We start from the raw sequence: 23,548 nt of genomic DNA on the forward strand, positions 1-23,548 counted from the left end.
GTTGACACCAGACCGTATCCAGTTAATAGCGAGTCTTCCTCAGCCCAAGATCCAGAAGGAGGTACGTGCCTTTATCGGCCTTACTTCTTATTGTAGACAATGGATTCCCCAGTATGCATTTCTAGCCAAACCACTGATACAGTTAACGACACAGGAGGCAGCCGTATCGACTGTCCTCCCTTGGACATCTGAACATACACTTAGTTTCAATGAGTTAAAGAAAGCTTTATGTCAAGCTCCAGTTCTAGCCACACCGAACTACAGTAAGCCTTTTACACTTTTCGTTACTGAACGTGAAGGTACAGCATTATCTGTTCTCACACAAGATCAAGCAGGACAATACAAGCCCTGTGCTTATTTTTCGAGCACATTAGATCCTGTAGCCCAGGCTTTGCCTGCGTGCCTCAAGTCAGTTGCAGCCACAGCACTAGCTATCAGACAAAGTGATTCCATAGTTTTAGGACACTCTCTGACAGTACAAGTTCCACATTCTGTGGAAGTTCTTCTGAACCGAACACAAACTCAGCACTTGACAATTGCACGTTTAACAGGTTATGAATTGACACTGTTCCAGCCACACATAGAAATCAGACGCTGCAACATTTTAAATCCTGCTACACTGTTACCATCAGTTAATTCAAATCCAGCCACACATGATTGCGTGGAAGTAGTTAACATTACGACAAAGCCAAGACAAGATCTGACAGATACTCCGTTACCAGACCCCGACCTGACACTTTATGTGGATGGTTCATGTATGAGAACTAGTACAGGAAAACTAGTAGCCGCGTATGCAGTGACTACTGACACTGAAGTTATTGAAACACACCGTATCGATACTCTGTCCGCTCAAGCAGCAGAGCTAGTTGCTCTGACACAAGCCTGCATACACGCCAAGAACCTGAAAGTTAATGTTTATACAGATTCACGCTACGCATTTGGAGTTGTACACGACTTCGGAGTGCTCTGGCAGGAGAGAGGTTTCATGACTTCTCATGGAACCAAGATTCAGCATGGTCTCCTTATTCAAGCTCTGTTAGATGCCATACATTTACCGACATCCATTGCCATCATGAAGTGCAAAGCACATACGAAAGTCACTGACATTATTTCCCAAGGTAATGATCTAGCAGATCGCACAGCCAAGCTTACAGCACAGACTCTAGACATTCAAGTTAATCAGACACATACTCCAGATCCGACTACATGCATGACAGTTAAGGACCCTACACAAGATGTCATAGATATCCAGTTACATGCTACTCCCGATGAAATCAAGAAATGGTCCGAACAAGGAGGGGTCCAGACAGATCAAGGATGGGTAACGAAGGGTAGAACCGCATGGTTTCTCCCCGACTCTATGGTTCAAGTCATTATTAATACCGCACATAGTCCAGCACATCTAGGGGAAAAAGCTATGTTAGATAGTATCCAGAACATTTGGTTCAACAAGCATTTACGAGCTGCAGCCAAGCAGAAAGTCCGTACCTGTATGATATGTTGTCAGTTTAATCCAGGTAAAAGTGTCCCGGTGGAACAAGGTGGTTTCCAGCCCCCTGACCACCCTTTTGAAGTCCTCCAGATGGATTATATTCAGATGGAGCGATGTCAAGGTTTCAAGTATGTCCTTGTAGTTGTATGCGCTTTGTCCAGGTGGACAGAAGCATATCCAGTCCCAGATTACACAGCCGCGACCACTGCCAAGCAGTTGGTTCGTGAGTTCTTCCCCCGTTATGGACTCCCTAGAGTCGTATATTCTGACAACGGCCAGCCATTCTCATCTGAACTCATGAAGCATTTTTCCCTTTTGCTAGCGTACCAGTGGAAGTTCCATTGTGTACGCCATCCTGAAGCAGCCGGTCTCGTAGAGAGACATAATCAGACTCTGAAAATCCGAATCGCCAAAGTATGTAAAGAGAAAGGTGTGGACTGGCTAGTAGCTCTGCCAGTTGCTTTATTTTATATGCGCATGGTCGCACATTCCAGATCAGGTCTGTCCCCGTATGAGGTCGTTTTCGGCCGCCCCCCAAATATGTGGGGTACTCCTAGACCCCGAAGTATTACCGATGTTTCAAGTAATATGCTGACAGATTACCTAGCTTCCTTGATGTCTGCCCTCAACTCATGTCGTTCACAGGTTGCCGCCGCATTTCCAGACAATACCGAGGTGGCACCGCATGAAATCGTTCCAGGATCCATGGTGATGGTCCGCAACTTTGACAGATCAAGTCCGCTGGAGCCTCGATGGAAAGAGCCCCGACAGGTCCTCCTCACTACCCGTACAGCCGTGAAGTTGGAAGGACGCAAAGGCTGGGTACACCTTTCTCATATTAAACTTTTTAGTGGACTGAAACCCGCCTTAAAGAACATTTCCCAGGATTCAAAGGATTGCCAAAATATTGTTCTCAAGGACTGTCCCGCAAAAGACATTGCTACAACCCCTCCCCTGTTAGAGAAAACTCCGCAGCAGGAGTATAAACAGAAACTACGGTCTAGTAAAATAAGTCAGTCAGTTTGATTGTCTAAGTCCTCCCCTAGGTGAAACGGTTAGACTGTTTCTGACATGTATAAAATAGACCCCCATAGTGAGAGAGTTAGTCAAAACTCAATCCGATGTATCGTTTTTCTATGTTTCATATTGTTTTCCAGCCTTATGATTTCCTGCACCAGTTATGCATTTTACCTATGTTTTCCAGTTTCACATGTAAATAAGTCTGCTAATGCTACAGTAGAGCACACGTTTAGTGATCTGCCCCCTCATGAACTCTCTTACCGCCTCGCTATGCGAAACAACTCATTTATCCGCATGTTACATTACTCACACCAGACCAGCAATACCACTAATTGTTGGGTGTGTGGTCGACTCCCCCCTTTCCAGACACCGAAGGGAGTTCTGCCACTTTTTCCTTATCCATTCTCACATAATGGTTCGTGTGGAGCGTGGTCCACGTTGATGTCATCCTCAACAGATATGTCTTTTCTTAACAGTACATGTTTCCCAGACAAGCAAGGTCTCCCTCACCGAACAGGTTTAGATCTAGAAAATGAAGTGTATAATTTAGGTAATTATTCGTCGAATTTCATGGTCTTGAATGTTCAGTCTGATACTACTCCAGACTTACCTGCTATTTCAGTACTACCAGTCAAAGGCGAATTATGTGTCCGAAATAATGGTTCCATACATGTAGGACATAGTGAATGTACTACTATTGTCAAGTATAGTGACAGTGGGAAATCTATTTTCAAAGCTTCACGTCATTCATATTTTATTTGTGGTCAAACCGCATATATTCGTCTGCCCCTCGATTGGGAGGGAACCTGTTACATTGCCTTCCTACTGCCACCAGTTTTCCTAGCCCCACCTGATTATCATAGAAATACACATCTAGTACACGTTAGACATAGAAGGGAGTCCCCAATTGTCGATTATACTGAAACCACTCTAGAACAATATACCGATTTCAATAAAGGTTTCTTCTTCTTTATAGGACCTATCCAGAATAGTAAACTAATCCGTAGATTAACCAGAACCCTTGAAGCTGTGGTAAATGAGACTGCCTCTGCTCTAGGTAACTTAACTGAAGAGCAATCTGCTATGAGATTTGTCGTTTTGCAAAATCGTCTCGTCCTTGACGTCATACTGGCCGATAGGGGCGGGGCCTGTAGAGTCATCGGATCTAGTTGCTGCATTTTCATTCCAAATAACGCGCCGTCTGTTTATTCAGCTATAACCAGACTCCATAAAATTGCCCATCTGATACACCAAGATCCAGGCACCTGGACATGGTCCGGTTGGTTCTGGAATATAATTTCCGCATGGGGATGGAAAATATTGTCCTTTCTAGGTATTGCAGTAGCGATCATATTCAGCTGCTGCCTCTGTATACAATGTGGCCCTGCGATTTGCGGCATTTGTGCTACCTCTTGTATTCCTAGTCCCAAGCCCAGTTCTAAATCCCGTTCCAGGATAATTCGAGACGAGCAAATGATACTGTATGAAATGATAGATGGTATCATGAATATTGATGTTTCCTGATGGAAACGTAGTGACAAGGAGGGAATGTGGAAAAGTAAATTTTGTCATGTTCTGTGTCCCTACGTGTCATCCATCATATGATATGTGTGCATGATTAAATATGCATATGCATTCCCCATGTCTGATTAATGACGCAATTACAGTTGTGTCCCCCTCTAGTATGCCAGTTTCCAGTCCTCGTGAATACTACGAATATCCGGCCTATGTAAAGCTACGTTGCCACGTTTCTCAGTGTGCACGTTATTCCATTATAAAGTCCCCGTTTCTAGGCCTCAAAAGGGCCCGGACACCAGATTCAGCTCCTGTCTCCTGAAGCCTCGCTGAGGAGGGATACAGCCCCCACCTGTATCCTCGACCCTTCACTTACTTCCTGCCTCGCAGTGCCCGGTCCAGCCTGGCTCAGTCTCTGAGTCTGCCAAGAATATGTTATAGTTCCAGTTATCAGTTCAGTCCTCCTTCTCTGCATTCCTAAGCTACTGAACTGCATCAATAGTTTCCGTCATTGTCTAGCCTTCACGTCTCCACGTTAGAGAAATACTGCATTTAATGGTCATTTCATATTCTTCATATTCTTCATCACGCACTACATGTAGAATAATGCATGGTCCAGTCTTAGAATCAAGTTAGCCTTTCCCCTCCTAACTTCTAGTTCCTATCAACATGTTCCCTAAACATCAGATACTAGATAGGGTTTAGGTACATGTCGCTCCGACCCTCCAGACTTCAGTCTCTGCTCCTAGCACAGAGTTCATAGCCCCCAGCTTCTCCTAGTGATACGTCATTGCTAGTTTGCGCGCACCATCAGGTTAGAGGTCCCGGCTCCTTAGGTAGCCCCCTCCATGGTTTCCGCCCTATTCATGACATATTCTGTTACGTTTGCATCACATGTCTATGTATACGCCCTGTTACACCTCTTTTCCCCCTTATCTTTCGCGACTGCTACGCGTCACACCTATTGCTCCACCCACTGCTACGCCTACTGCAATGTAATGCTATGTGTTTGCGTTATGTATATATACTCATGTATTGTTATTAAAAGCCAGCGCGCTCATCCCAGATCCAGCCCCAGCAGCTGCTGGGCCCTGTCATCCTATTCCTATGCAGGTTGTCCTGTTCCTGTCCTTATGCTGTATTAAACCTGCAAAACTCCTACTACCTCGAATCTTGACTCTTATTTATTGAGCTATCTGTTACGATATATGTCTAGTCAAAAATAGGGTATTATTTATTTATTTACCACAGTTTGAAAAGCAAAAAAAATGCTTTTTCAAGGCTTTTCAATATTTACCACCAAATTCTAGTTGGTGGTAAATAACGAATTCTTAAAGCCCTGTAGCACTGATTACAGTGCTACCTACATCTCATAATACAGATTCGGTAATTTTACAGAATAGGTAATTTTATCGAATCTGTAAAATTACCGAATCTGTATTTTAGGTGGCCCTACGTCTCATTATCCAAATACCGGTCGGTAACGGCCGAAAATCGGTATTTTCGGCCGTTACCGACCGGTATTTGGATACTTAGTGGCCACTTTAATGGAAATGGTGTTGTCTGTAAATGACAGTGTACTACCACAGCATGCTTTAGTAAAATATGTGTGATGTGTGCTCCAAAATGCACCTGCAGCTAAACACTACACCTTTGGCAGTCTTCTGCTGAATGGGTGTTCCTCATTTGCTGCATTTGTTGTTTTTATGACACTTTGATTTTGTGCAATTGGTGTGACTGTAGTTTGGCAGCATCGCTAGCAGCATCCCCACTTTGAAATTTGTTCCAGCAACACTGGTATGCCCCTACACTTGTAAGGGCATCATTTACACCTAGGTTAGACATGCACTGTGTAGTGGGTATACCACATGCATGATGAACAGTTGTGTGTATGAGTGAGTCTGAGCAATGGGGGCTTTTGACTAAACATGGCCTGGCAATGAACATGCTGGAGGGTGCAGATTGTGCAACTAGAAAGTAGAAGTGTATTGTTTGCATTCCTGCAACTGGAGAAAGGAGCCCTAAATACTGTGATTCAATAAATGGAGCCAGGGACGCCCTTCCAGGAGGATTTTTAAAAAGAAATAAGTGGATGGTAGTGCACGGGGCAGGGCTACAGTGTCTATTGTGAGAGGTGAGGACGTTTCTAGAAGAGACCTCCTCATTTGTCTGTTCCTGATTACTCACTCACTTGGGATAATACCAGCCAGGAACAGACAATATCCCAGCACCTGGTGCCTCTGTTGAGGCTGCTCTGGATTGGAGAATGCCCCAGGGTCACTGTGAGAAACATCACTCTGAAGAAAGGGTATGTCTGGTGGACTTCCTGAGGCGGACGCTTGCAAGAAAAACCACCACAAAAGGATCAACTTCCCCTGGGGATATTGAAGTCTACCCCAAACACCACAGTGTTTTCAGTTCTAAGTTCTATATGACCATGGAAGGGGGGGATCCATGTGGTCTCTGTCTGACAGCCAGTCTTGCAGAGGAAAAAGGCTCTCACCTGCAATCTGCACTTTCTACCGGATGAGCTGTGGATCTGCCTGGAAGCACCTAGAGCCTGGCTGCATTTGAGAGATGAAAAACCTCTGCCTTGCCCAGAAGGAGTGTCTGACAAGAAGGAGGAGGGAGAAAGAATGTCCAGAAAAATCAGACTGCACAAAACCAAGGTAGGGACGATAGATGTGCCATTGTTCCCCATGTCTCCCGTCCGTTTCCTGGAATTAAACACCATGCTCATCTTGAGCTCCGTAGTGGCTGCTACTGCATTTTGGTGATGGCCGGACAGTGGTTGCAACTGTGTGACTGCCGAAGACCCAGATGAGTGCCGTAACTGTGTGACTGCTGCAGCCCCAGATAAGGGAGGGACTGTGTGACTGCTGCAGTCCCAGATGAGTGCCGCAACTGTGTGGCTGCTGCAGTCTCAGATGAGGGCGGGTACTGTGTGAATGCTGCAGTCCCAGATGAGTGCCATAACTGTGTCACTGCTGCAGTACCAGATGAGTGCCGTAACTGTGTGACTGCTGCAGTCCCAGATGAGTGCCGGAACTGTGTGACTGCTGCAGTCCCAGATGAGTGCCATACCTGTGTGACTGCTGCAGTCCCAGATGAGTGCCGGAACTGTGTGACTGCTGCAGTCCCAGATGAGTGCCATAACTGTGTGAATGCTGCAGTCCCAGAAGAGTGCTGTAACTGTGTCACTGCTGCAGCCCCAGATAAGGGAGGGACTGCTTGACTGCTGCAGTCCCAGATGAGCGCCGTAACTGTGTGACTGCTGCAGTCCCAGATGAGTGCCCACAACTGTGTGGCTGCTGCAGCCCCACATAAGGGAGGGACTGTGTGACTGCTGCAGTCCCAGATGAGTGACGCAACTGTGTGGCAGCTGTAGTCTCAGATGAGGGCGGGAGCCCTGTGAATGCTGCAGCCTCAGATAAGGGAGGGACTGTGTGACTGCTGCAGCCCCAGATGAGTGCGGCAACTGTGTGGCTGCTGTAGTCTCAGATGAGGGCGGGAACTGTGTGACTGCTGCAGTCCCAGATGAGTGCGGCAACTGTGTGAATGCTGCAGTCCCAGATGAGTGCTGTAACTGTGTCACTGCTGCAGTCCCAAATGAGTGCCGTAACTGTGTGACTGCTGCAGTCCCAGATGAGCGCTGTAACTGTGTGACTTATGAAGTCCCAGATGAGTGCCGTAACTGTGTGAATGCTGCAGTCCCAGATGAGTGCTGTAACTGTGTGACTGCTGCAGTCCCAGATGAGTGCCGTAACTGTGTGATTGCTGCAGTCCCAGATGAGTGCCGCAACTGTGTGGCTGCTGCAGTCCCAGATGAGGGCGGGAACTGTGTGACTGCCGAAGGCCCAGATGGGTACCGTAACTGTGTGACTGCTGCAGTTCCAGATGAGGGTGGGAACTGTGTGACTGCTGCAGTCCCAGATGAGTGCTGCTACTGTGTGACTGATGCAGTCCCAGATGAGTGCCGTAACTGTGTGACTGCTGCAGTCCCAGATCAGTGCCGCAACTGTGTGGCTGCTGCAGTCCCAGATGAGGGCGGGAACTGTGTGACTGCTGCAGTCCCAGATGAGTGCTGCTACTGTGTGACTGCTGCAGTCCCAGATGAGTGCTGTAACTGTGTGACTGCTGCAGTCCAAGATGAGTGCCGTAACTGTGTGACTGCTGCAGTCCAAGATGAGTGCTGTAACTGTGTGACTGCTGAAGTCCCAGATGAGTGCCGCAACTGTGTGGCCGCTGCAGTCCCAGATGAGTGCTGTAACTGTGTGACTGCTGCAGTCCCAGATGAGTGCCGCAACTGTGTGGCTGCTGCAGTCCCAGATGAGTGCCGCTACTGTGTGACTGCTGCAGTCCCAGACGAGTGCCGTATCTGTGTGACTGCTGCAGTCCCAGATGAGTGCCGCAACTGTTGCAGTCCCAGATGAGTGCCGTAACTGTGTGACTGCTGCAGTCCCAGATGAGTGCCGCAACTGCTGCAGTCCCAGACGAGTGCCGTATCTGTGTGACTGCTGCAGTCCCTGATGAGTGCCGCAACTGCTGCAGTCCTAGACGAGTGCTGTAACTGTGTGACTGCTGCAGTCCCAGATGAGTGCCATAACTGTGTGACTGCTGCAGTCCCAGATGAATGCCACAACTGTGTGACTGTTGCAGTCCCAGATGAGTGCCGTAACTGTGTGACTGATGCAGTCCCAGATGAGTGCCGCAACTGTGTGACTGCTGCAGTCCCAGATGAGTGCCGGAACTGTGTGACTGCTGCAGTCCCAGATGAGTGTCGTAACTGTGTGACTGCTGCAGTTCCAGATGAGTGCCGTAACTGTGTGACTGCTGCAGTCCCAGATGAGTGCCGCAACTGCTGCAGTCCCAGATTAGTGCTGTAACTGTGTGACTGCTGCAGTCCCAGATGAGTGCCGTAACTGTGTGACTGCTGCAGTCCCAGATGAGGGCTGGAACCGTACGGGTGACAAAGGCCCAGATGGGAGCTGCAGCTGTCATGATCAAGTTGTACCAAACAAGGGCTGCGCAAACTGTGGTCCTATCAGGGCAGAAACGTCTGTGACCACCCTTGGCTTGACTCACGCTTCTGCTGCCGTTAACACTGGTTGGGCCCCATGATTGCACCCCTGTAGAGACCTTCACGACTGGGTCTGCACCCATACTGCTGCAGCGGATCCATAGACTGAGGCTAGATGGGTGCACTGAGAGATGTGGCCCATGACTGGTTTCCTTCTCAATGCAGTGAACTATCGGCTCGCAACATTCCCTGCAGGAAACATTCGGGGTGGCAGTCTTTCAAATCAGAGGAAAACGAGGACTTAAAATGCACCAGCCTTATCATAATAACATAATATTTACAGACAAAAAGCCCTGTGTAGAGTTTCGTGGGTTGGATACACTGTCAAAATATTGTGGATATCCCAGCTGCAGTATTGGAAGTGTAGTATGGCTTATATCACTTGCAATATGGAGGAAGGGACAGCTGCCATGTTTTGATAGAATATCTCATCTGCCAAACTAAGCCCTACATGTGCATTTGACTATTAGCCTGAGATTTCACCTTGCTTGATTTACGTGATTGCCTCACTTCCAGAGATGGGGAACTCATGGCAGGGAGGAGCCTGAGGAAGAAGAGGGAACAGGGAGAGTGTAGTTCTTTCAAGAGAATCAATATCTGAGACACTGGCTTGTGTGGCTACTGGGAATGTGTAGTATTAAGTTCACGTATGTGATTAAAGCACTTTCTGTCTTGGAAAGACAAGATCTAGACTGTGCGTTGAATTTATTGGACTGATAGTTAACAGTTAACTCTAAGATCAAGCACCCCAAACTACTTCCCTGAGAATCATGTGACTGCTTGCCTTTGCTACCCTGAGAGTCAAATGTGAAAGGTTTTGTACCACAGTTGAGGCCCCTAGAACCTATCTGCCAAATAGCATTCCGAAAGAGGATTAACAAGCATAAAGAGGGAATCTTTATAGGTAGTAGAAATTTACCATTTAGGTGCTAAAAAAAGCAATGGATAAAAATCTATGATTTTTCAATAAAAAGTAAGTAAAACAAGTTTTTAATTAAAAATGAGAAACATGTGCTATACACAATAGGAATTGCAAAGGTAAAAAAACAGGGACAACACAAAAAAAGTTAGAAATAAAACTTGTAATGGAGACATTGATTAGCCAAAGTAACAGAACCTGTTGCAAAGGTGGGCAGTAACGGGACATCTACCTGAAATGAGCCGAGATATGTCTGCCCACCTCTGTCATACAGATTTTTTGGGAGCAGATGTGATTCTGACTGGGAAGCAAGAGCTAACTCTGACAGTGAAAACACTCTCCGCAGAGCAACTAATTGGGGACATGCCTCAAGTAGGAACATCCAGTTGAGGATAGTCCTTCCAATGGCATATAAGCCAGCTTTTTTCTGTCCAGGTCTACCATTTAAATACGGAGTTCCAAGGTAAGAAATGTACCCTACACATTGGCAGAAAATGCAAATGTCTAGGGGTGGGCGGCATTTGCGTAGTCCCACCGCGGCCAAGCTCTGCAAAATGGTAAAAAATCTCTGCGAGCACACAAAAGTTCTGCGAACATGCTGTATTGCTTGTTCCGCCCGTTCACAATGCTTTTTTTCCTGTTCGCAAATGCTGTTTGCGTGCTCGGGAGAAATATCTCACGAACAAGCATTTTGAAATAGCAAAAAAGCAAACAATTCTGCGAAGCCACGGATTGCTGAATTTGTTTGCAATTCCGTGTTCTCCGTGGAACCCGAAATTACCCAAATTTCTCAAATTCCTCAAGCGGAACAGAATTTTCTGCCCAGGCCTACAAATGTCCACCACAGCCTGCTGAAAAACTCCCAGCGCATCAGGGACAATCTGCCCCAGCCATTAGACCGCCAATTTGCCAAGCTTCAAATAACTCATCTTCCCCAAAACTCTCAAAGAAACTTGAGGAAGGTGATGCTGGGCATTGAGGCCTCCCAGCTGGTGACTTCGATACAGAGGAGTGGAAACTTTGCTAAGTTTCAACAGAGGAGCGGCCCCGGGCTTCAGGCCGAGAAAGCGCAGACTCCTGCTTCACTACCCACAGTATGGCAATAATGAGGGGAGAGGTAATCTGTGCCCTTTGACTGCCCCGCCTCATGCCATCTTAACAACACATTCTAACGGGAGGGGATAAGAATTAAAATCTTAAGTGCTAAATACAATATGTTCTCATCCTCAGTACAGCCAACTCCAATGGGGTGAAATGTGATGGAATTTATAGTAGGAAATTCACAAGCCTTACTAGGGATATAAAATAAATTGAACATAAACAACTGGCTACAAATTGTGTCATCATTTGAAAGACACTTATTTTCTTGGGTGCCTAGTGACAGCAGGAACTGCGCAACCATCATGCACATGACCATGTAAAATTCCTGCCAAGAAACACACCCGGTACTCAGCATTCTTCCAGACAGCTGAAGAGTGATGTGACCAATCAAGGACTGCCTCGAGAAAGTAGCTGAGTGTAGTATTGTGGAAAAAGGGGACAATACACAAATTGTCCTTTAATTTGAAGGGACCAGCCCATGGCATACACTGAGAAGCAGAAAGATGAAGACTTTGTGAACATGAACACAGATATATGAAAAAGACTTCACACAACAGACCCATGTATGAGGCAAAAGAAAATGTCACATCGACAGGTGAAGAACTCCTGAAATTGGAAACATTTTTAGAACATTGGAATGTTGGGAGCTCCATTGCTGACAGTGGAGTGCTCCCTGCTTCTACGGGCCGGCAAAGGCCCGCAGAGCAACATTCCAATGTTCTACAAAGGCTTCTCCAAGCTCGAGGGGATTTATATCTCCTCGAGCTTCGAGAACCCTTTGTTAATTTGTTAGAACATTCTGTCCTCTAGTGGCAGAATGTTCTAATAGCCTTATAGCCCTTCGTAGCAGGGGTATACCGGCAATTAAAGTCCCGCTGTCTCGTTAAAGTCCCTCGCCTTTGGCTCGGGCCTTTAACGATTCAGCGGGCCTTTAATAGCCAGTATAGCCCGCTACGGCGGGCTATAAGGCTATATTAGAAACCAGCTTAAGAAAAAAGACATGGTAGCACAATCGCCTGCAATAACTATCTGATCAAAGGTATACTGGACTCAACAAACACTAGAAGACTGGAATCCTATGTTGAGATCATGTTCCTCTTTCAAGAAGTACTTGCAGACACTCATTTTACGATGATAAACACATATAGTGCCAAATACTGATTGCCCTGGATTTTTCAACAAAGTAGCAACTATTTGCATATGCACAGATCCATGCTCTTTTCAGCCCAGGGGAGACCTAAAAATCATTCTTGACCCAACACAAAACAAACCACCAACCACAGTCTGGCCACTCCAGCTGCAGCACATCTAATCCATGATGTACTGGAAGTATCTGACCTCACTGATGTGTGGAGTTTCAGAAAATCAAGTTCATGGGCTACACATACTACTCCAAACACTAGATGAAGCTTCTGGGAATGGGACATGGTTTGAAAGAGGAGTTAAGACACCCGCTGGTGAATACTGCTTTTTAAAGGTCTCTCTAGAGCACTGCTGTGATGCCAGGGACCTTGAAAAGCCTTTATTAGGAGAATCTGACAAACAAACAGATGTAGTGAAGGAAATCTGTAAAACACTAGGCACACTAGCGCACTAAGGGATATATAGCAAATACATCACAGTCGTAACAGTGTAAATAACATTGATTAAGCCACAGCCGTGGCTGAATCAATGTTATTTACACTGTTATGACTGTGATGAAGAACTGTTGTTGGACCAATAATTGATGCATGTTTTCTATTAAATAACTAGACTGACTGTGGATAGTCAGCTATATACTTATTTGTGCTGTGCTCTGTCTATGTTGGATTGTGTATATATATATAGAGAGAGACTTCTGTATGCATTGTGTAGTACTGTGGGTGGCACGGTACAGGGACATAGAGCACGCTTAGAAAGGACTTTTTTTTCAATTTACTGAACATGCAAACCTAAAGGAGGTGCTGGCTACCTTGGATAACCACTGCCATCATTTGTCTGTTGCATATAGCAAATACATGTTCTATATATTTCATATACATTTTTTTACAATAGCAGAATCTGCTTGTGAAATTAAATACTTAAGAAAACATGAAAGTCAGGCGATATGGGAAAGGTGAGCACCTCAATCAAACATTGGTCGAGACAATAAGCCCACAGGAGGAATGTCTGGATGTACTATATATTGAGGGTGAATCGTGACAGAGAAAACTCTGCAGACATGGACCTTCGGTCTGGAGATAGTGAATATCGCGTCTTCTTGTATGCAGATGATGCTCTATTGCAAATCAGAAAGCTAGAAAATAATACTGACTTGATGGGGAAATGATTCATTTCAACACAAAAGAAGGGCTGCAGACTATCTGTGCAATGTCAGACTTCATTTTTTTAACATTTGCTAGCAACATTTCCCAAAACAGTGGAGAGAGGGTTTGGTACACGGCCTTGACGTTAGATTCATTGAGATACTGGGGTAATATTAACAGATTATGGGGCCGATTAGGATGGCGGTGAATCCGCATCCTCCAGGCCGGCGGAAGCCACCGCCAGCCTGGAGGATGCGGATTCACCGCTGCGGACATTTGGAACACCCACCGCCATATTAGGATGGCGGTGGGATCAGCGGCAGACGGCAAGTCCGTCCGCCGCTGATCCGCGGTGTGTGCTGGCAAATATGGTGGCGGTGTCTGCTGGACATCGCCAGCCATATTAGGATGCATGCGGAAACATGCTTGTCCAACGTGGAAAAGCATGTGGTCTTTTGTGTTTGGGGGCCCGTTGTGGGGCCCCAGGGTGTCGGGGGTGGGAGGTGCACATGGGGGGTACCTATGGTACCCCCCAGCATTTACATGCACAAAGCGGCAGGCACCGATCTTTAAAAAATCTTTAAAAAACACAACACACGATCTCATAGACACATAGGTTGCATTGCTGTAGGTACCGTAGCACTGATCAAAAAGATATCATTTCCAACTGCTTTATCTATTTGTTACCATGTGATACCTTCGAGTAAAATCAAATTAAAATATTAAGGGGCATATTATAAACAACTAGCACTAATCCCCAGACAACGCGACCTATAGATGTGTCGGGTACTATGTGGAATTACCTTTTTATCAGTTCCTGCCACAAAAGGGGTAGCATGCAAAACTCTCGTGTAGGTCAAGAGTGTAAGTCTGAAACTTTTTTATTATTAATTGAAAAGCCCGAATTACACGTTCTTATGAGCACATAAGTAGAACTCACATGTACAAAAAACTGCTCTGGACTCATGAACGCAGCAGATAATTCCACCATAAATTCGATGTATTCTTGTAAGTGACCTACCTGTTTGAGTGGTAGACTGAATCACCCACCTGAGGAGTGAACGAGAGAAGGCATTCCTGACCGACATCCAAGCCCACTGTTTGTGAGAACCCCCAATCTTACATTTGAGGGTGTTTGGTCACAGTTTGCAAGTCTGCAGTAGTGGCTGGTGGAACATGAAAGTGGTGAGGAAGGGCAAAAGGTGAATTTAAGGATTTTTTGTGCACACATTATTTTTGATCTGTGCGCACATCACTGCCAATATGAGTGCCTTCATGTATATATGATCACTCTGTAAATTACTTTTGCATTTAATGCAAGGATTAGCATGAGCCTCTTTGTGCTGAAAAACACTGGAACACACGATTTTGGAATCCTGGCTTAAAGTAATTCTAACTTAATTGATAGTATTTATGAATGAAGCAAAGCACTCAAATTGCTCGCGATGGAAGCAAAGGGCAGCAGTAATACAAATTATAGGGAGGGCGGAGCGCCAGCAACCGCCCCCGCAAGTCTGTGTCCACCCTATCCTTCAAGGGGGAGGTGCAAGCCCGTTTTCAAACAAGGAAAGCAAGGGGGCCACCCACATTCCCATACTTCAGGGTAGTGTATACAATATGTGTTCTCAAAAGAAGAGAGATAGTGCACCAGGATGAAGTCAGAATAAACCCTGTGTATTCCAAAAATAGGTTCTTTATTAGAGTTTCAATTCAAATTCTGCATGAGGGATTACCACTGAGATCCCGACTGACTAAATATAACAGGAACACCGACTGTTCTATCGGCCCTTGGATTCTTCTTCCAATACTTTGAAGTATAGACTAAAATCACATTACGCAAGGAACATTGGGCCCGATGTAGGTAAATGGCATTTACTGATTAGTAAATACCGAATTTTACCGATTCGGTATTTACAAATCGGTAAATGCTATGTAGGTATTTTTACCGTTTTTGTTACCACATCTGTAACATTCGGTAATTACAGAATCGGTATTTACCGATTAGGTAATTGCCATTGATTCCTATGGCGGTAACTGCAAACACAACAATGATGGACAGAATGTGGATCAATGTCACACATTCACCCCAGTCCAAAGATCTGGGCCCAAATCCATCGTTTTTCCAATCCACGCCACCCTGGGTTAGACAATGGCGATATGCAAATCAGCACTGACCCTGTGCCCCATGGGAACAGGGTCCTTGTACTGGGGTGAATGTATGACATTGTTCTACATTCTGTCCATCAACTGTGTTTTTTGCAATTTTCACCCCGAGTGGGCTGGGTATGCTCAGACGTGAGTCCCAGGCTCTCCACACCACTGGAGTCAAGCTATCCAGGCTGATGAAGGCTGATAGCCAGAAACCGGTCCTTGGATGCTTGATTCCGGTCTGGGAAAGACATGGCTTGGTAGTTCGGACTGGACTGTTCCCATGAGGCACAGGGTCAGAGCTGATTTGCATATAGCCAGTGTCTAACCCAGGGTGGTGTAGAGTGCAAAAAAACGATGGATTTAGGCCCAGATCCTTGTACTGGGGTGAATGTATGACATTGTTCTACATTCTGTCCATCAACTGTGTTTTTTGCAATTGATTCCTATGGGCCTCGAGGCCCATAGGAACCAATGTCAATTACCGAATCGGTAAATACCGATTCGGTAAAATTACCGAATTTACAAGGGGGACAGGGTGTCACTTTGACACCCTGTTGCACCCCTGATTCTGGCTTGTGTGCCATGTGGCACACATACATGCCCTAAGGGCACAGGTGTACATGCACGGATGTGCATGTACACAGGAATTCTTTATTTAACATGACATAATATGTGATGGTAAATAACGAATTCTTAGGGGCCTGTGGCACTATTTCCAGTGCCACCTACATATTGATTTCCCGATTCCGTAAATTTACTGATTCTGTAAAATGTAGGCCCCCTACATCTCAATCACCAAATACCGGTCGGTAGCGGCCGAAATCGGCCGTTACCGACCGGTATTTGGTGACCCAAATGTGGCCCTATTGGCTGCTATTTTGACCCTTGGATTCTTCTTTCAATACCTTGAAGTATAGACTCATATCACATTGCGCAAGGACTTCCTTGGTTCTGTCGAGAAGATTTGATTAACGTGGATAGCTGTGGAATGCTGAACGCGCTTTGAATATATTCCTGCCCTGACGAAGTTCCACCTGGAACGAAACGCGTTGGCTGATGTCCTACTTTTAAGTGAAGATCTTATAAAAAACCTATTTTTGGAATACACACGGTTTATTTTGACTTCATCCTGGTGCACCATCCCTGTTCTTTTGAATCGCATTATCTGGTTTCCAGTGGAGTAAAAGTGCGGCGTGTGTTTGCACAGACATTCAATAATTCAAGTACTTAAGAAATTGAGGTGCTAAGCCTTGGTCAGCAGCATTTGTTCCTTCAAATTGGTTACAATACGTGTTCTCTTTGGGGAATTCCCCATGAATAAAAGAGCTCATTTGCATATTCCTGCCATGATAACTATCCTCTTGATTAGGCATACTCAACCATGAATGTTAACCCTTTCCGTGCTGATGACGGAACCGCTCCGTCATCAGCCGCGGTGGCGCTGTGCTGATGATGGAGCGGTTCCGTCATGGTCCGCCCGACGCGCCTGTGCAGCGCTGATTTCGCGCCTGCGCGGGGAGTTCTATTAAGTGGGCGGGGCCATGACGGAACCGCTCAACATGAGCACAGCTCAACCGCGGCTGGTGACGGAGCGGTTCCGTCACCAGCATGGGTCTCCCCGCCCCCTTAGCGCTGCGGCGGAATAGCCGCCGCAGCGATGTGGTTAAAGAAAATCAACAATTTATATTGATTTTCTTGACATGTTCATCAGGTTCCTTGAATTCCTAAAGAGGAAGAAAGCCTTGCAAGGCATTGCATTACATGGACTGACCAATTTCAAATAAATCTGATCAACAATTAGATGATTGATCAAAAAAAAATTTTTTTCAATAAACCGTGAATACTCACTCGTCAGTGGTGAAGAGTCTTGCAATCACCGTTCTTGATGCTGCTACCAGAGCGACATCAACAGTAATCAAAATAACTGAAAAATAAGAGTCATTCGTCAACATACATTTCTCTGACCTGTGACTATTGTGCATAAATGTCCTGTTTGAATGGTATCCTTTTGATCAATGGTTCACTTTTGCAGACTTTCTTTTATTATTAAAATGCGGAATCCACTATTTCTCATAATGCAATAAGCAGACACAATGGGCCTGATTCACCAATTCAAAATTGTAAAGTATGAGTTTTAGATCTCCTGATGATTGTGCTTATATCAGAAAGAGGATTAATTTCAAGAAATGTTGCCTGATTCATAAGACACTCAACAACAATGGACCAATCTACTTAGCAAAAAAACGGACCAAATACCAGCCAATTAGAACTCTCTGCTCTAACAGTAAACACCTTTTAACCATACGCAAAGTCGACACTGTAAGGAACGGCTGTAAATCCTTTTCCAGAATTGCACTAGAGCTATGGAATACACTACCTCTACAGCTTTGTCTAGAAACTAACCACAAATCCTTTTGTAAAGCTCTTAAAACGTGGTTTTTCTAATGCTCTGCCTGTACTTCGTAGGTTTCTGACTCTCTGCTAGCACTATGAGACCTACAGGTGATATATGCGCTTAATAAATACCAATACATAGACATACACAGACATTATATCCTTTATTGTACTCCCCATATTCACCAACATTCTTAGTAGTAAGCCTAAAATGGGTGCTGGGTGCAGGTCCCCTGGTATACTATTCCAAATGACTCAGTTACTGCTACCAAGGGGTTATGTGCCCAGAAAACTGCTCAGTGCATTTTTGGGGGACTGCAAGCTTCCCGGTCCATCACTGGAGCAAGGTCACTGGGCCTGGTGGAGAGACACAAATAAGACACTTCAAAACATCTTGCTGTGTGGTACAACTCAGTTACTGCTGCCGAGGGGTTGGCTCTTCATGAAAACTGCTCACTTCATCGCTGGGGACTTCAAGCCCCACTATCGTTAAGACAAGGAGACGGGGACTCTTGCAGGCATGCAGATAAAGAGTTACTAGACATCTTGAAGAGCAGGACGCGCTTGGGCAAAGCCTAGGCGAAGGGTAGGCCCATCCACATACATCAGAGCCTGGAGGAGGCTGGGCCGCTCCCTTGGTCAAGCGTTTATGGCCATAAAGGTGCCATCACACTTATCTATCCATCTTTCGATGGAGAACTTGGCCCTAAAGCTACTTTGTATGAACTGGTCCTGGAGACTGTGTGCTTTTTGTTTTTTTAAATGTACTTTGTGATCCTGATCTAAAGAGCATGGTTTTGGATATATTGCATTCATTTGTTTACTGTCTACTGTATTTTATTGTTTTTTTAAATTTACTTTGGGATCCTGATCTAAAGAGCATGGTTTGGAAATATTGCATTCATTTGTTTACTGTCTACTGTATTTTATTGTTTTTTTTTTAAATTTATTTTGTGATCCTGATCTATAGAGCATGGTTTTGGATATATTGCATTCATTTGCTCACTGTCTACTGTATTTTATTGTTTTTTTAATTTTCTTTGTGATCCTGATCTAAAGAGCATTGTTTTGGATATATTGCATTCATTTGTTTACTGTCTACTGTATTTTATTGTTTTTTTAAATTTACTTTGTGATCCTGATCTATAGAGCATGGTTTTGGATATATTGCATTCATTTGCTCACTGTCTACTGTATTTTATTGTTTTTTTAAATTTTCTTTGTGATCCTGATCTAAAGAGCATTGTTTTGGATATATTGCATTCATTTGTTTACTGTCTACTGTATTTTATTGTTTTTTTAAATTTACTTTGTGATCCTGATCTAAAGAGCATGGTTTTGGATATATTGCATTCATTTGTTTACTGTCTACTGTACTTTATTGTTTTTTTAAATTTACTTTGTGATCCTGATCTAAAGAGCATGGTTTTGGATATATTGCATTCATTTGTTTACTGTCTACTGTACTTTATTGTTTTTTTAAATTTACTTTGTGATCCTGATCTAAAGAGCATGGTTTTGGATATATTGCATTCATTTGTTTACTGTCTACTGTATTTTATTGGTTTTTTTTAATTTATTTTGTGATCCTGATCTAAAGAGCATGGTTTTGGATATATTGCATTCATTTGCTCACTGTCTACTGCATTTTATTGTTTTTTTTAAATTTTCTTTGTGATCCTGATCTAAAGAGCATGGTTTTGGATATATTGCATTCATTTGTTTACTGTCTACTGTATTTTATTGTTTTTTCAAATGTACTTTGTGATCCTGATCTAAAGAGCATGGTTTTGGATATATGGCATTCATTTGTTGACTGTCTACAGTATTTTATTGTTTTTTTTTTATTTACTCTATGATCCTGATCTAAAGAGCATGGTTTTGGATATATTGCATTCATTTGTTTACTGTCTACTGTATTTTATTGTTTTTTAAATTTACTTTGTGATCCTGATCTAAAGAGCATGGTTTTGGATATATTGCATTCATTTGTTTACTGTCTACTGTATTTTATTGTATTTGTGCAGGGCGTGACAGCTGTGATAGCCAGGTTAATACAATTGTTTTTACTGATGGTCTTATCTGTTCTATTCATATGTCATGGGAAAACCTAAGGCTAGTGATGTAGTTCAAAAGGTTGCTAAACGCTCGAAGGGCTCTGTCAAGTCTGATGACTGTACCCTTAGGTAAATTGACCTCCTCATTGGTCTCGCATTTATACTGTTTTGTGTTGTACAGTTTGTAAATGACAATGCCTTTTATTTTTGTTTTCGTTTGGAAAAGATAAATAAAAGGCAATTGTTATTTACAATGCTAATAGCTTAACCTGTTGTATGTTGAACACATATGTATTCTATATATCTTCAGTGATAGTGATCTCACATCTATATTTGCAGTGTTAGTAATTTCATACCTACATTTGAAGCAATGGTGATCTCACTCTTATATATGTGCAGTGATAGTGATTGCACACCTATATCTGCAGTGATGGTTGATCTTAAACCTATATCTTAAGTAATGGTTATCTAATACCTATATCTGCAGTGATAGTGATCTCACACATATATCTGCAGTTATGGTGATCTCACACCAATATCAACAGTGATCGAGATCTCACACCTATATCTGTAGTGATATTGATCTCACACCAATATCTACAGTTATAGTGATGCCATACATATATATGCAGTAATAGTGATCTCACACCTATATCTGTAGTAATAGTGGTATCCTTCCTTATTTTGCAGTGATACTGATTGTATACCTATATTTGCAGTGAGAGTAATCTCACATCTATATCTGCAGTGATGGCTTATATCTGCAGTGATGGTGATCTTACACCTATATGCAGTGATGGTGAGCTTACATTTATTTTTGTAGTGACAGTGATCTCACACCTATACAAGAAGTAATGGTGATCTACCTATATCTGCAGTGATAGTGATTTCACACCTATATGTGCAGTGATGGTGATCTCACACCAATATTTACAGTGACAGAGATCTCACACCTATCAGCAGTGATAGTGATGCCATACATATATGTGCAGTAATCATGGTTTCACACCAATATCTACAGTGATCGAGATCTCGCACCTATATCTGTAGTGATATTGATCTCACACCAATATCTACAGTGAAAGTGATTTCACACCTATATCTGCAGTAATAGTGACCTCACACCTATATCTGTAGTAATAGTGATCTCCTACCTATTTTTGCAGTGATAGTGATTGTATACCTATATTTGCAGTGAGAGTAATCTCACATCTATATCTGCAGTGATGGCTTATATCTGCAGTGATGGTGATCTTACACCTATATCTGCAGTGATGGTGAGCTTACATTTATTTTTGTAGTGATAGTGATCTCACACCTATACAAGAAGTAATGGTGATCTTCTACCTATATCTGCAGTGATAGTAATTTCACACCTATATGTGCAGTGATGGTGATCTCACACCAATATTTACAGTGATAGAGATCTCACACCTATCAGCAGTGATAGTGATGCCATACATATATATGCAGTAATCGTGGTTTCACACCTATATCTGCATTGATAGTGATTTTTTTCTATCTACAGTGATAGTGATTTCACACCTATATCTGCAGTAATAGTGATCCCACACCTGTATCTGCAGTAATAGTGATCTCCTACCTATTTTTGCAGTGATAGTGATTGTATACCTATATTTGCAGTGAGAGTAATCTCACATCTATATCTGCAGTGATGGCTTATATCTGCAGTGATGGTGATCTTAAACCTATATCTGCAGTGATGGTGAGCTTACATTTATTATTGTAGTGATAGTGATCTCACACCTATACTAGATGTAATGGTGATCTTCTACCTATATCTGCAGTGATAGTAATTTCACACCTATATGTGCAGTGATGGTGATGTCACACCAATATTTACAGTGATAGAGATCTCACACCTATCAGCAGTGATAGTGATGTCATACATATATGTGCAGTAATCATGGTTTCACACCTATGTTTGCAGTGATAGTGATTTTTTTCTATCTTCAGTGATAGTGATTTCACACCTATATCTGAAGTAATATCTCCAGTAATAATGATCTCACACCATTATCTGCAGTGATGGTGATCTTACACCTGTACAGTAATGGAGATCTGATCAGAGAAAAAGGGATTATTAACAACAAGGGGTGGTGTCCATCACCACCCCTTGTTGTTAATAATTTTGTCCACCCTAAGCGTGGAAGGGTATACTCAGATGTGAGTCCCTTGCTCATTGCACCATCAGGATTCAAGCAAGCCGGGCCGAAGACGGCTGTAATGCCAGAAACCGGTCCCCGGAAGCTTGTTTCCTTCCCAGTGTAAGAATTGGCTTTTGTAGTTTGGTTTGCCCTGTTCCCATCATGCACTGGCACAGGAACAGACTAATTTGCATACAGCCAGGTTCTGAAACTGGGATGGTGCAGTGAGCTAAAAAACGGTGTTGGATCTAGCCCTGATCTCTTGACAGGGTGAGAGTATTCTGCTTAATTCAGAGACTCTGTCCCTCACCACCCCTTGTTGTAAATATAATATAATATAATGACATATAACAAACACCTACAAATAATATATGAAATAAATGAATAAATACTTTATTGAGCAATAATTATTTAAAATGAGCACATATTAACAAACAAAATATTTTTTTCAAAACATAACTGTATTTATTTATTATCATTTGAAACAAATCTTAATAATTAAAAACAAATAATAAAACACCCATGTTTATTACTATAATATCCACATCACACCCCTATATTAAACTAATAAATATAAAACACAATTAAATATTTTTTTAAACTATTTTTTATACCATTTCTATTTACAACCAATAATTAAATGATTAAAATGTATTTAATACCCACCATTTACCACTCTAAAAGTAAAAACAACACACAAAAAATAAAAAATTACACAAAATAAGAATCAAATAATTAACATTAATCAACAACTATATATTAATTAGTTAAACACAAATTACTTACCACCCTTTACTCATATAAACACCACAACATGCACCTAAAATTAATTACACAATTATCATGAGTAGTTACCAATTATCTAATTAAAATTAATTAACAACAAATTAATATTAATTAATAACAAATTGCTTTACACACTTAACACTACACCATCTACATTAAACAGATATTAATAGATAAAAAAAGATATAATAAATGTAATAAAATGAAATTACTTCCCACCCTATTCCCCTATAAATCTACAACCCACTACGGAGCTAAAAACGCAAAATTCAAATAAAAAAATATTGTTAACTGCTAAAAATAATCAATTAATTTTATATAACTAAATTACTTCCCATCCTATTCCCCTATATATACCCACAACCCGCTACGGAACTAGAAACTCAAAAATCTAATAAAAAACAATGAATAACTACTAAAAATGTAACACATATATTAAACATACAAATAATTCTTTTACACAAAAACATACATCTGATACATATAAAACATATACTAAAATACATAACATTAATAAAAAATCGATATTTTTACAACTATATTTTTGCAAACAATATTTCACACTTATATATTTTTAACA

At 42.8% G+C, this 23,548-nt stretch overlaps 1 protein-coding gene across 1 annotated transcript in view; it reads right to left on the reverse strand.

The window, feature by feature from the left end:
• The window catches only part of LOC144827822 (multidrug and toxin extrusion protein 1-like), a 227,396-nt gene that overhangs the window by 81,022 nt on the left and 122,826 nt on the right, over positions 1–23,548 (reverse strand). The window contains exon 9 of the mRNA XM_078685988.1: positions 17,412–17,487. Within this exon, the coding sequence (XP_078542114.1) occupies positions 17,412–17,487 (76 nt within the window). The remainder of the gene's footprint in view (positions 1–17,411; positions 17,488–23,548) is intronic.

Source organism: Lissotriton helveticus, chromosome 4_1 (assembly GCF_964261635.1).
Source record: "Lissotriton helveticus chromosome 4_1, aLisHel1.1, whole genome shotgun sequence".
Lineage (NCBI taxonomy): Eukaryota > Metazoa > Chordata > Amphibia > Caudata > Salamandridae > Lissotriton > Lissotriton helveticus.